The sequence below is a fragment of the Entelurus aequoreus genome, linkage group LG04, assembly GCF_033978785.1.
Source record: "Entelurus aequoreus isolate RoL-2023_Sb linkage group LG04, RoL_Eaeq_v1.1, whole genome shotgun sequence".
In the NCBI taxonomy this organism is placed as follows: domain Eukaryota; kingdom Metazoa; phylum Chordata; class Actinopteri; order Syngnathiformes; family Syngnathidae; genus Entelurus; species Entelurus aequoreus.
In genome coordinates, this window is record NC_084734.1 from 77,054,448 (window position 1) to 77,069,417 (window position 14,970).

Sequence of the window (14,970 nt, forward strand, 5' to 3'; positions counted from 1 at the left end):
ACAGGTAAGCCAGGAAGAAAATGTGAAAAACAGACCAAAATGTAAAAAATGCCCAATAATGTTAAAAATACCTACCCGGGTTGGAGTCCCATAAGTCCCGGGGAGGGCCAAATAACCCAAAATGTCAAAAATACACCCAGGACTGACGCACAGCTAAGCCGGGAAGAAAAGAGGGAAAACAGCCATAAATGTCAAAAATGCCCAAAATGATCAAAAATACCTACCTAGGTTTGAGTCCCATAAGTCCCGGGGAGAGCCAAAATACCCAAAATGTCAAAAATACACCCAGGAATGACGCACAAGTAAGCCGGGAAGAAAAGAGGGAAAACAGCCATAAATGCCCAAAATGAAGTTGATTGTGACGTAAAAAAAACAAATGTGCTAGGATTTGTGCGTGTGAACACTTTAATACATCTAAATTGTTTTCTGGATTTGAACAAATGTCCATTTTTAGTAGTATAATCTATGCAACTCCTACATGAGGCCCCTGGTGACATTGCAAAACGTAAATGAGAACAAACAATAACGGTCTCATTTGTGAACTGGGATGTTTTGATGGAAGCGTCGCAAATTCTGAGCTCCATAGCAAAATGTGTCAATCAGGACCCATTTCCACAGTCGAAATATTTAGAAACAGTCTTCCTCTGCAGGCTTCCTGCGAGGATTGCGTGTAAACACACCCAGCACGTCCTCACCTCTGCAGGAAACGTACACACTCTTTGTGTTGTTTTCAGTTGTATCTGAGTGGCGTTTGCTGTCTTCAGCCTGTCAGTGCACCCAATCAGCTTGGGGTCTACTCACTCCACCTTCTTGTCACCTTGACAGACTGTGAGCCGGCTGCAGATTCGCAACGCCAGCGTTTCGCTGCTGTACAAATGCTCTGCAGAGAACAAAGTGGGCAAAGACGAGCGGCTGATTTACTTCTATGTAACCAGTGAGTATGCCGGACACACATTTTTTCTCCCTGGTAGAACCCCAAATTGATACTTGCTGCTTGTTTTAGCGTTACTAATCCAGGTTTGCAATATCAATATATTTGTGCATCGGAATTTGCTCGCAGGCTTGGGAGGTGGCGTTAAAAAATTCAACAGCAACATCTTTTTTTGGGACGGAAGAACATGGATGTATTATTGAATAGGCCAATGTTGCAGAAGTGTGGCGCTCAAAGAAGTTTTTGCTGTGATTGGAAAAGTTACAGCCTTACGTGAAAATATGGAAGTAACAATACAACAATGGGGCCACAGCATTGAATCCCATTCAATTCAGAATTTTGCCTTTATAAAGATGATAATGTGACATTTCTATTGGCACCACAAGAACATGCACGATACCCTTGAAAACTGAACATTGCATTAGATCAGACCTGGGCAAATTAAGGCCCGTTAAGCTTTTCAATCTGGCCTGCCGGAGAATCCCAAATATTTTTTTTAGATCTTTAAGATCAAAACTGTATCTGCCATTATGATGTGCAGTGATGGTTTCAAATTATCGTAAGTCTTGACCTATAAAGTATTTCAATGGTCGGAATCCGCACTTTTGCATGATATACTAGTTACTATGGCAGTGGTTCTTAACCTTGTTGGAGGTACCGAACCCCACCAGTTTCATATGCGCATTCACCGAACCCTTCTTTAGTGAAAAATAAAAATAAAAAATTCAAATTCAAGACAAAGTTATATGTTTTTGGTAACACTTTAGTATGGGGAACATATTCTAAGTAACAAAGACTTAATTTAGAGTTATTTGGTTAGGGTTAGAGGGTTAGGGTTATAATAAGGCCATGCCGAATAAGGCATTAATAAGTACTTAATAATGACTAGTTAAGAGCCAATATGTTACTATATTTGCATGTTAATAAGCAACTAATTAATGGTGAATATGCTCCCCATACTAAAGTGTTACCACGTTTTTTTAGTGGTGCACAAAATGAACCGTGCATGAACATCACCTTGTTCAAAGAACAAAACCAACACATTGCATAAACTCACAACAAATTACACACCTGCAAATCAGTGTGACTTCTGCTGTTGCCGTATCCGTAATACGCCGATAGGGAGACGTTTTTATTTACACGTTGAGTCGGGTGTGTTTTGACCTCCGCCGAACCCCTGAACCCCTAGGGTTCGATCGAACCCAGGTTAAGAACCACTGTACTATGGTAATCTAAGTCACAGCAGCTCGGACGAGGCACCAAGCAGTGTGGGTGGGGAGCGTTTCCACAGAGTGTTTCCAGAGCGGCCAGCCTGAAATGCGGGTGTCAGGGACAAAGGCGGAAGGAGATTTTTACAACAAAGTTCTAAAGCTTAGTGATATATCAGATTGTAGGTGGGGTTTTTTCACGTTCATATTTCGCAGTGCTCGTTGCATTTTTGTTGCGTTTCGCTTGATTGTCAATATTCAGGGTTTTATCGTTCATAGGTACTATTGTAAATCCCACATTCTTTATTTTCATGTACATTCTGGGTGTCTCATTCAGTAAAAAAATTCTAAATTCTATTCCGTTTTTCAAGGCGGTCTGTCATAACGTTTTTCACATTTAATCAGACATTATTGTGAGGTTTTGTATTAATGTTCCTAAAAAATCAGATATACCGGCCCCCAGACACATTTCTTTTCTCAAAATTTGGCCCACCTGAGTCAAAATATTTGCCCAGGCCTGTATTAGGATTTCCAAAGCGCAATGAGTTGTACAAGTTGGACCTCAACCATAAATGCATGGAAAAATATGACTCAGAAGTTGCACAAAAGCATATCTTCATTTTACTTCGTTGTCATAACTAACAGTGAGTGCATAATGTTTTTTAATTTAACTGGTATTTTTTTGACACCTACCGTATTTTTCGGACTATAAGTCACAGGGTGCGACTTATACTCAGGAGTAGGGATGATGTTTGATAAGGAATTATCGAGTTCGAGCCTATTATCGAATCCTCTTATCGAACCGATTCCTTATCGATTCTCTTATCGAGTCCAGATAGGTTGTTGTATATGGAAAAAAACACAATATTTGGTTTAACAAAAGCTCACTTTTATTATATAATAGAAAAATAAAATCTAATAAATAAATAAATATTGACTGTTACCCCCCTAAAAAAATAAAATAAAATAAATAAATATTGACTGTTGTTACCCAAAGTATATTAAGTGGGATTTTTCAGAGAAACAAATATATACAGTAACACAAAAACAACCTGTCTCTGTGATCACTATAGGTATATAAATAATAATATAGTGTTAAATAAAATCAGTCCCTTGGGCACAAAACTGAAAATAATACAGCTCTCCAAAAAGTGCACTTCTGCTGCTATTTGACATAACTGTTTGTTATGATGCTTTGATATTTTTGCACTTTATTTCTTTATTGAAAGAAAATTCTATGAAGAGAAAAGTTCTTTGCAAATGTGGTTACAATGCTAAAAAATGAAAAGTTAAAGCTAAAAAAGAAATACACTTTATTGAGTTAACATTATTTCTTTATAGTGGGAAAAATGTTATGAGCTAGAGAATATAACAACTACACTACCCAGCATGCAATGGGAGTTACGAGCATGCGCGGTAGCCCCGAAATGTGTTGTTGCATGTTGCCACGCTGTGAAAGTAAACGTCGAGAACTCAGCCAACACGCCTCGTCTGCATTATTTATAATTAGACCGACAACACATCTACAGTGTGATTTAGTTTTGTTTACAAGGAAAGAAAAACAAAAGTTAAAAAAGGGAGATGTGTTGTATATATATGTATGTGCTGCGGTTGTTTTAAGAACGTTGCGACAGCTGCCGTAAAGGAGGTGCGTTGCTAGCCTGGTTGCTATGTTTCCGGTTGGTCGTAAAAGTGTTCGTCATGTGTTTTACCCTGCTCAAATCTCTCAGTAAAGTTATTCGATGGATTATAGCTTTTGTTTTGAACTTTATTACACCTTGGAGCGCTTTTTCCCGTCCATTGTTTTCCTGCTTTCGCTATCTGCGCCTAATGACTGAGCTACGTGACGTCAATTATTGTGATGTCCCACGGAGCATTTCTGGTCGGGACGGGATTCGAATAAAGAATCAACTCTTTTCCTTTACTATAGTGGTCTCGATAACGGGTACCGGTTCTCAAAAAGGGATTCGAGTCAGAGGACTCGGTTCTTTTCTTATCAAACAACCGGGAAAACCGGTTTCGAGTATCATCCCTACTCAGGAGCGACTTATGTGTGAAATTATTAACACATTCTTTCTAGTGGCCGTTCACAATAGAAAACAATTCAATCTGACACGGATGCACATATGGCGTTGCACGCACTGCAATGTTTACAGAAGTAAACACGTCTTCCACTGGTGCATTTGTGGCAATTTTAAGAATTTTGTGCAATCAAAGCCAGCATTTTCTGAATCGAATTATTGCGCGAAGACGATTAAGAAGAAAGGCAACAGATATTTTGTCAGTTTTACAGGATCATTTGCTTCGATCTCTGCTTGAAGAGCATGTCTGTGTGCGAGCAGTCGGAGACAGGAGTGGTAAAACTTTCACGTGAGTTCCTAAAACATGTTTTTTTCCCACCGGTTTTCCACTGCCTTGTCAACTATTTATTTTGGAACCGTCAATTTTGGCGAATAATTATGACGCTTATCACTTTTTGAAGATGTTGTGGTCGAATAAATGCGACCTTAACGGGGAAGCGTTCAAATTTAGGACACATCTTATATACAGTATATCCGATTTATGTAAGAGGCCTGGGTTGGATATGAAAAATTCGGAATTGCACTGTTCACACAAACATAAAGAAATCTGATATAGGTCGCATCTGGGCAAAAAAAAAAAATCGGACATAACCTGCAGTGTAAATAAGGCCTTATGTCATTGGTTATGTTGGACAGGGTTACAGTGTAAATGTAAAAAGTGGATAAAGTTCACAACAGTACTGGGCTAATAACATATTTTGCTGGAGGATTTATTGGTCCACACATTGATGGAAAAATTCTTATTTTGAGACCTAATCAAGCACTAATGTAATCATAATATGTAAGTACACCCTTTCAAATGCAATACACTTTTATTTCTCATTAGTCTTTTTTACCATTGGAATGTCAAAAACTTTAAAATTTCCTAAATGGATAAACAAAAATAAATAAATAAAATGGACTAAATTTTTCTTGTAGTAAACATTATTTTTGAAAAAAAATCAACACCTAAAACAATAAAAAAATATTTGATCCCTTAAGAAAATAATACTGTAAAAATTCATACCAAACACAACAAAAACATTTAAAGGGACCGCTGATGAATTTTGTCATTTTAGACCAGGGGTAGGGAACCTATGGTTCTCGAGCCAGATGTGGCTCTTTTGATGACTGCATCTGGCTCTCAGATAAATCTGAGCTGACATTGCTTAACACGATAAGTAATGAATAATTCCGCTGGTAATCAGTGTTTTAATAATAACGTTCAAAATATAAAACATTCTCATGCATTTTAATCCATCCATCTGTTTCTACCGCACCGGTTCAACAAGTATTTTATTTATTATTATAAAATAAATAAATGATAAATGGGTTATACTTGTATAGCGCTTTTCTACCTTCAAGGTACTCAAAGCGCTTTGACAGTATTTCCACATTTACCCATTCACACACACATTCACACACTGATGGCGGGAGCTGCCATGCAAGGCGCTAACCAGCAGCCATCAGAGGCAAAGGGTGAAGTGTCTTGCCCAAGGACACCACGGACGTGACTAGGAAGGTAGAAGGTGGGAATTGAACCCCAGTAACCAGCAACACTCCGATTGCCTATTATTAGTTAGCTTCAGAATAACAATGTTATTAAAAAGAATACGATAATTATTATACTTTAAAAATGTTGGCCTTACTTAAAAAGGCACGCATTTAGTTGTATTCAGTGTTAAAAAATATTATATGGCTCTCACGGAAATACATTTTAAAATATTTGGCTTTCATGGCTCTTTCTTTCTTTTCTTTCTTTCTTTTAGTTTATTTCGAACATGAATACATTTACATCATAATACATCACACAATTTCATATCATTTCATTTACATCATGCCCGAAAAGGAGTAGGAAGAAGCAAAGCTTATTTAATCCTACCCCTTTCCCACTTCAAAGCATTTACAATTATATAAAATCATTTACTGACCTTTTTATATAATAAAATAACATCTATGAATTAGTATATACAACAGTTTGTAATATGTAATTAATTAATTTAGTCATTAACATACTGAGATGAAGAATATTTTCAATAAGGTTGGAAGTTTTTCTCATAATTCTTCTTCTTTGTACTTTGTAAGCACTATTAATTTAAACAACCTCTTAAACTGGATCATGTCAGTACAATTTTTAACTTCTTTACTTAATCCATTCCATAATTGAATTCCACATACCGTTATGCTAAAAGTTTTAAGTGTTGTATGTGCATATAAATGTTTTAAATTATTTTTTCCTCTAAGGTTATATTTCTCCTCTTTAGTTGAGAAGAAATGTTGTACATTCTTTGGTAGCAGGTTATAGTTTGCTTTGTACATCATTTTAGCTGTTTGCAATTTTACCAAATCACCAAACTTTAATATTTTTGACTTAATAAATAAAGGGTTTGTATGTTCTCTATATCCAACATTATGTATTATTCTAAGTGATCTTTTTTGTAACATGGTTAACGAATGTAGCGCACATTTGTAGTTATTTCCCCATATTTCTGCACAATAAGTCAGATATGGTAACACTAGTGAGCAGTAGAGAATATGAAGTGATTTTTGACTGTTTTGTTTTATTCATTATTGAAATGTTTTTTGCTACCTTATGTTGTATGTTTTGTATATGAGATTTCCAGTTCATTTGATCATCTATTAATACTCCCAAAAATCTGGTTTCTTTTACCCTTTCGATGTCTACTCCGTCTGTTTGTATTTGCGTATGATGCTCTTTCCTACTATTACCAAATAGCATTATTTTAGTTTTACTGAGATTTAAAGATAGTCTGTTTTTGTCAAACCATCTTTTTAATTTGTTCATTTCTTCTGTTATTATTTGTATTATCTTCTGTGTGTTCTCTCCTGAACAGAAAGCAGTTGTATCATCTGCAAATAAAACTAACTTTAAGTCCTTTGTAACTTTACAAATGTCGTTTATATAAAGATTAAACAATTTTGGTCCCAGTATTGATCCCTGCGGCACACCACAGGATATATCTAGCCGTGTTGGTCTCTCAGCCAAAAAGGTTATTGACCCCTGTTTTACACTTATAAATGTAACAATGTCAGATACTCATGTTAAAAAATGCCAAAGCGTCAAATCCTGATGCTCATGCATCTTGGCATGAGCTTGCACTCTATTTGTAGCTAGATTTTTAAATTTGATCTTGGTACATTGTGCAAATTGTGGATTAGTGCAGAATAATGTAGATTAATGTTCAGAAAAATGTCAATGTTTCTCTGAGAAAAACATGACAGTACGACAGTGTGAACGTCATTTTATAAAACCTCAGGTCAAGGAGAAGCAGCTGGCCATACACCACTGGAAGAGAAGAATAAGAAAAATCTCTCAAGGACTTTCTGTGGTGCAAGATTTGCTTTCACATTAAATGTTTTCTTTTTCCGTATGATCCCAGCCATCCCTGAGGGGTTCAGCGTGGATGTGCATCCATCTGAGAATCCCCTGGAGCAGGAGACGGCGTCTTTAAGCTGCAGTGCAGATAACTACACCTATGAGCAGCTGCGTTGGTACCGCCTGGACCCCCTGGCCCTGCAGGGCAAGCCCCAGGAGCTGGACTGCAGAAGCGTGCACCTCTACGCCGTCGGCCTTGACGGACAGCTCTCCTTCCAGGAGCCGTCCAACAGCTGGGTCCTGGACTTCACCATCCCCGCCATACAGCTGCAGGACGAGGGTCACTACGTGTGCGAGGCTCAGAGCAGACGGAGCGGCGAGAAGCACTGTCTGTTCCGATATATGTCTGTGAAAGGTGAGGGATGAAAGAAATGGACGCACCGGACTAAACCATCCACACTGCAAAAAGTCAGTGTTCAAAAACAAGGGAAAAAAATACAAAAATTAGGGGTATTTTATTTGAACTAAGCAAAATTATCTGCCAATAGAACAAGAAAATTTGGCTTGTCAAGACTTTCTAAAACAAGTAAAATTAGCTAACCTCAATGAACCCAAAAATACCTTAAAATAAGTATATTCTCACTAATAACAAGTGCACTTTTCTTGATAGAAAAAAAAAAAAAGAGACCTTTTTGCTCAATATGTTGAAAAATATTTTTAAATTAAGTAAATGCTAGTGCCATTATCTTGACATAATGATATGCGCTCGGCTTTACATTTCTTGAAACCAGCAAACTTATACTAATAACGAATTTATTGTTCTTAATGGAAAGGCAACAAGGCAACTGCTTGTTACTTCTGGGGTCTCTTAGGCAAATCATATGGTCTAAAAATGCATTTTTCCATCGATAACATGACATCATCACGCCAAGTTTGTGCTCTTTCAGTCAATTAGTGTGCGAGGAATATACACATATATATACACACACATATATATATATACACTGCTCAAAAAAATTAAAGGAACAGTTTTTTAACAGGGTATGGCATGAATTCAATTGCACTTTTCTGATAAGGTTTTGGTCAGGTACGTGGCAGAGGGGGTTGTTAATCAGTTTCAGCTGCATTGGTGTTGATGGAATTAACAACAGGTGCACTAGAGGGGCAACAACGAGATGACCCCCAAAACAGGAGTGGTTTTGCAGGTGGAGGCCATTTCAAGTTCCTCCCTCTTGATCTTTTTTTAACTGTTTTTCCACAAGTGTTGGCTTTAGCTAGAGTCATTATCATGACTGGGAGCATGAGGTGATTTCTTAACCCTCCTGAAGTTGCGCAGATTGTCCTACTCCTCCAGGATGGCACATCCATGCGTGCTGTTGCAAGAAGATGTGATGTGTCTCCCAGTACAATCTCCAGAGCGTGGAGGAGATTCCAGGAGACAGGCACTTACTCTAGGAGAGCTGGACAGGGCCGTAGATGGTCCTCATCCCAGCAGCAGGACCAAAATCTGCTGCTTTGTGCAAGGAGGAACAGGTTGAGCACTGCCCGAGCCCTACAGAATGACCTCCAGCAGGCTACTGGTGTGAATGTCTCTGCCCAAACAGTCAGAAACAGACTTCACGAGGGTGGCCTCAGGGCACCACGTCCTGTAGTGTGCCCTGTGATCACTGCTCAGAACCGTGGAGCTCGATTGGCATTTGCCATAGAATACCAGAATTGGCAAGTCCGCCGCTTTTCACAGATGAGAGCAGGTTTACCCTGAGCACCTGTGATAGACGTGAAAGGGTCTGGAGAAGCCAAGGAGAGCGCTATGCTGCCTGCAACATCATTCAGCATGACCCGTTCGGTGGTGGGTCGGTGATGGTCTGGGGAGGCATTTCCATGGAGGGACCAACAGACCTCTACAGGCTAGAGAACGGCAGTCTGACTGCCATTAGGTATCGGGATGAAATCCTTGCACCCATGGTCAGACCCTACCCTGGTGCAGTAGGTCCTGGGTTCCTCCTGGTCCACGACAATGCCCGGCCTCATGTGGCAAAAGTGTGCAGACAGTACCTGGAGGATGAAGGAATTGACACAATTGAATGGCCCTCACGATCACCTGATCTAAACCCGATAGAACACTTCTGGGACATAATGTTTCGCTCCATCAGACGCCGCCAGGTTGCTCCTCAGACTTTACAGGAGCTCACTGATGCCCTTAGACAGATCTGGTAGGACATCCCACAAGACACCATCCGTGGTCTCATTAGGAGCATGCCGCGACGTTGTCAAGCATGCATACAAGCACGTGGTGGCCACACAAGATATTGAAAATAATTTTGAGTTGCAGAAATTGAATTTAGGCAAAATGGACGAGCCTGCCACATCATTTTTTCACTTTGATTTTTGGGGTGTCTATATACTGAGCCCTCTGTAGGCTGAAAACTTTTATTTCCATCAAAAAATGTGGTATCCTTTTGTTCCTGAGACATTAAACTGTCCATATCAGTATATATATCCCACTTCTTTTTTTTCACCATTGAAATCGGATGTGTTTTTAAAGTGTTCCTTTAATTTTTTTGAGCAGTGTATATATATATATATATATATATATATATATATATATATATATATATATATATATATATATATATATATATATATATATATATATATATATATATATATATATATATTTTAAAGTGTTCCTTTAATTTTTTTGAGCAGTGTATATATATATATATATATATATATATATATATATATATATATATATATATATATATATATATATATATATATATATACACTGCTCAAAAAAATTAAAGGAACACTTTAAAAACACATCCGATTTCAATGGTGAAAAAAAAGAAGTGGGATTAATTTTTTTGAGCAGTGTATATATATATATATATATATATATATATATATATATATATATATATATATATATATATATATATATATATATATATATATATATATGTATATATATATATATATATATACACTGCTCAAAAAAATTAAAGGAACACTTTAAAAACACATCCGATTTCAATGGTGAAAAAAAAGAAGTGGGATTAATTTTTTTGAGCAGTGTATATATATATATATATATATATATATATATATATATATATATATATATATATATATATATATATATACACTGCTCAAAAAAATTAAAGGAACACTTTAAAAACACATCCGATTTCAATGGTGAAAAAAAAGAAGTGGGATATATATACTGATATGGACAGTTTAATGTCTCAGGAACAAAAGGATACCACATTTTTTGATGGAAATAAAAGTTTTCAGCCTACAGAGGGCTCAGTATATAGACACCCCAAAAATCAAAGTGAAAAAATGATGTGGCAGGCTCGTCCATTTTGCCTAAATTCAATTTCTGCAACTCAAAATTATTTTCAATATCTTGTGTGGCCCCCACGTGCTTGTATGCATGCTTGACAACGTCGCGGCAGTGTATATATATATATATATATATATATATATATATATATATATATATATATATATATATATATATATATACACAGCCCGGCCCCCGGCCAAAAATTTTTTTATTGTAATTTTGAAGAATTCATCTGAATGTGCGTGAACTATTTCTGTTCAAAATTGTCATAAATGTCACATGTTAAATGTTTAAATATTAACTGTCAGTTTACTGTACTGTGCCAACTTTACTACTTTATGAGTACCTATTTTCTCTTGTTTCATTGAAAATAAAACAGCAAAGTCCATCCGTTTTTAATTGGGAGACAAAATTGTGTCAAAGTCATGATTTATTTTTTCATGCTTGAAATAAGAAATTACTTTAAAAAAGTAGTTTTATACTTGTGAGTGTTGATGACACAGCTTTGCATCAGTTGATATTCTCGTTTCAAGCATGTTTTACTCAATATCGGTCATAAAATCTCAGCTACAAACTGTAATATCTTACTGAGATAATTTAGGACCAAAACACTTAAAACAAGTAAAATACTCTAACATAAAATCTGCTCAGTGAGAAGAACTATCTTATCAGACAGAAAATAAGCAAATATCACCCTTATGTGAGATATTTCATCTTACTTAGATTTCAGTTTTTGCAGTGCATGGAGCAGGATAGTTCATCACTGAGTAGATGCACTCTAATAATAAAAAGCAGGCTTGTCTGCAGACTAACACATACATTAATGAAGCGTGTACCTGCTTGGCCTCGGCCGCATCATCGGGACATAAAAGGGAGCTGAGGCGCCGCAAGGCAGAACACAAAATGAGCGTCTTTTTTTTACATAGTGTAACCTCGCCTGAGTGCCTGCCACATGCACACTAATGTTTTTCTTCACCCCTGCCCTCTCCGCACTGCCATGAGTCAACATTGTGCACAATCTACAGCAGTGGTGTCAAACGTACGGCCCGCGGGCCCCAATCAGGCGCGCAAACAGGTTTTATCCGGCCCGCGGGATGAGTTTGCTAAGTATAAAAATGAGCCGAAATTTTGTAATGAAAGAAACCGCTGTTCTAAATGTATCCGCTAGATCAGTGTTTTTCAACCTTTTTTGAGCCAAGGCACATTTTTTGCGTTGGAAAAAATCCGGAGGCACAACACCAGCAGAAATCATTAAAAAACGAAACTCAGTTGACAGTAAAAAGTCGTTGTCGCAATTGTTGGATATGACTTTAAACCATAACCAAGCATGCATCACTATAGCTCTTGTCTCAAAGTAGGTGTACTGTCACGACCTGGAACATCACGCTGTGACTTATTTTGAGTTTTTTGCTGTTTTCCTGTGTGTAGTGTTTTAGTTCTTGTCTTTCGCTCCTATTTTGTTGGTGAGCGATATTTCCCGCATCTACCGTAATTTCCGGACTATAAGCCGCTACTTTTTACCCTCGTTCTGGTCCCTGCGGCTTATACAAGGGTGCGGCTTATTTACGGCCTGTTCTTCTCCGACACCGACGAAGAGGATTTTGGTGGTTTTAGTACGCAGAAGGAAGACGATGACACAATGATTAAAGACTGACTTTTCATATACCGGTAGGCTGGTTATTTTGATAACGTACAGGCGAGCACTTTGTATTACTTTGCACCGTTGGATTATTTGTACTCTGCACGAATGCTGTTCGCCATGTCAAAGATGTGAAAGTTTGATTGAATGATTGAAAGATTTATTGTTAATAAATGGGACGCTTTGCGTTCCCAAACAGTCATCTCTGTCCCGACAATCCCCTCCGTGGTAGCAGGAACCCCTATATACTACGCTAATTACACATCAAAACCCTGCGGCTTATAGTCAGGTGCGTCTTATATATTGAGCAATCTGTATTTTCCCCTAAATTTAGCTGGCGCGGCTTATAGTCAGGTGCGGCTTATAGTCCGGAAATTACGGTACTTTGTTTTAGCAATCAAGAATATTCCAGTTGTTTTTATCTTTCTTTGTGTGGACATTGTTGATTGTCATGTCAGGTTCGGATGTACATTGTGGATGCCGTCTTTGCTCCACAGTAAGTCTTTGCTGTCGTCCAGCATTCTGTTGTTGTTTACTTTGTAGCCAGTTAAGTTTTAGTTTCGTTCTGCATAGCCTTCCCTAAGCTTCAATGCCTTTTCTTAGGGGCACTCACCTTTTGTTTATTTTTGGTCTAAGCATTATACACCTTTTTACCTGCACACTGCCTCCCGCTGTTACCGACATCTACAAAGCAATTAGCTACCGGCTGCCACCTACTGATATGGAAGAGTATTACACGGTTACTCTGCCGGGCTCTAGACAGCACCGACACTCAACAACAACACATCATTTGCAGACTATAATTACTGGTTTGCAAAGAATATTGTTAACCCAAATAGGTGAAAATAGATAACCTCCCACGGCACACCAGACTGTAGCGGCACAGTGGTTAAAAAAACACTGCACTATATGTCACAATAGCAATTCTTTGTATCTTTGTAGATTATACTACATATGTAAAAAATATACATAAACCACATGATGTTAGTGCCCCAGTCGAGGAAAATGAGCAAACTACATCCTGTAATTTGATTTTGATATTATTTTTTTATCTTGATAGATTGAAAATGAACACCAATGAGTTGACTGATGAACATTTTCACATCATTTATTCAGAAAGTATAAATAATGACAAATAAAGATAGAATACTATTAACCGCAACATGTAAACGTAAAAAAACAACAACATTATGATTTGTACATGTTCTATTTTTAAACAAAGAAAACAATCTGAAGTTGTCTTTATTTTTAAGTTATCGTGCCGTGATTTTACCAGTGCGGCCCACTTGGGAGTAGATTTTTCTCCATGTGGCCCCCGATCTAAAATGAGTTTGACACCCCTGATCTACAGAGTTTTTACATATTTCACACACAATTCAGTTATGCTTTTTTTCGTCTGCTCCAACCTCACTCTTTTACTCCACAGGCTTGGAGGCGCCTCGGTACAAGCGCAGCCTCACCAACCAGACTGTGAATGTGACGGAATCGCTGCGCATGGAGTGCGAGGTGGAGGGAAGGCCTCTGCCCCGCCTCACCTGGTTCAAAGACAACCAGCCGCTCCACCAAATGTCAGGTGTGTGAACACATCCGCACCACTGCTTTTGTCCTAAAACACTAATCATAGCGCTGATATGAAATACAGAGGTACTTCGACTTACTGGTATTTTGAGATAAGAGCTGTGTCTGGGCTAGTTGTTTTGCTTTAAGTTGCATGAAAAATGGGAGCAAAAACAAGTGTTGCCTTTATATTTTTGTTCAGTACACATAACTTGTATCCACTGTACGCATGCTAAACAACTAAAGGTGTAAAATACAATCTATTCAAGATGTTTAATTGAATCAGCTTATTTTTAATGCATCTAAATTTAGTGGGTGCCGCTTATATACGCTCTATAGTCCGGAAAATACACTAATATTAACAAACTACCAAAGCACATGTTCCACAACCTACTTCGGACCTTTTTCTGAAAATGTCAGCAAAATCTGTCTATTACTTATGTTAGACCAGGGGTCACCAACCTTTTTGAAACCAAGAGCTACTTCTTGGGTACTGATTAATGCGAAGGGCTACCAGTTAAATAAATTGCCAGAAATAGCCAATTTGCTCAATTTACCTTTAACTCTATGTTATTATTAATAATTAATGATATTTACACTTAATTGAACGGTTTAAAAGAGGAGAAAACACGAAAAAAATGACAATTAAATTTTGAAACATAGTTTATCTTCAATTTCGACTCTTTAAAATTCAAAATTCAACCGAAAAAAAGAAGAGAAAAACGTTAAAAAAATAATTTATGGAACATCATTAGTAATTTTTCCTGATTAAGATTAATTTTAGAATTTTGATGACATGTTTTAAATAGGTTAAAATCCAATCTACACTTTGTTAGAATATATAACAAATTGGACCAAGCTATATTTCTAACAAAGACAAATC

General features: G+C 37.4%; 1 protein-coding gene across 3 annotated transcripts in view; it reads left to right on the plus strand.

Annotated features, from left to right (window-relative positions):
• The window catches only part of flt4 (fms related receptor tyrosine kinase 4), a 222,213-nt gene that overhangs the window by 146,191 nt on the left and 61,052 nt on the right, over positions 1–14,970 (plus strand). For all 3 annotated transcript variants that reach the window (XM_062045717.1, XM_062045718.1, XM_062045719.1), the window contains exons 12-14: positions 826–934; positions 7,601–7,951; positions 13,957–14,103. In XM_062045717.1, coding sequence (XP_061901701.1) covers positions 826–934; positions 7,601–7,951; positions 13,957–14,103 — 607 coding nt within the window. The remainder of the gene's footprint in view (positions 1–825; positions 935–7,600; positions 7,952–13,956; positions 14,104–14,970) is intronic.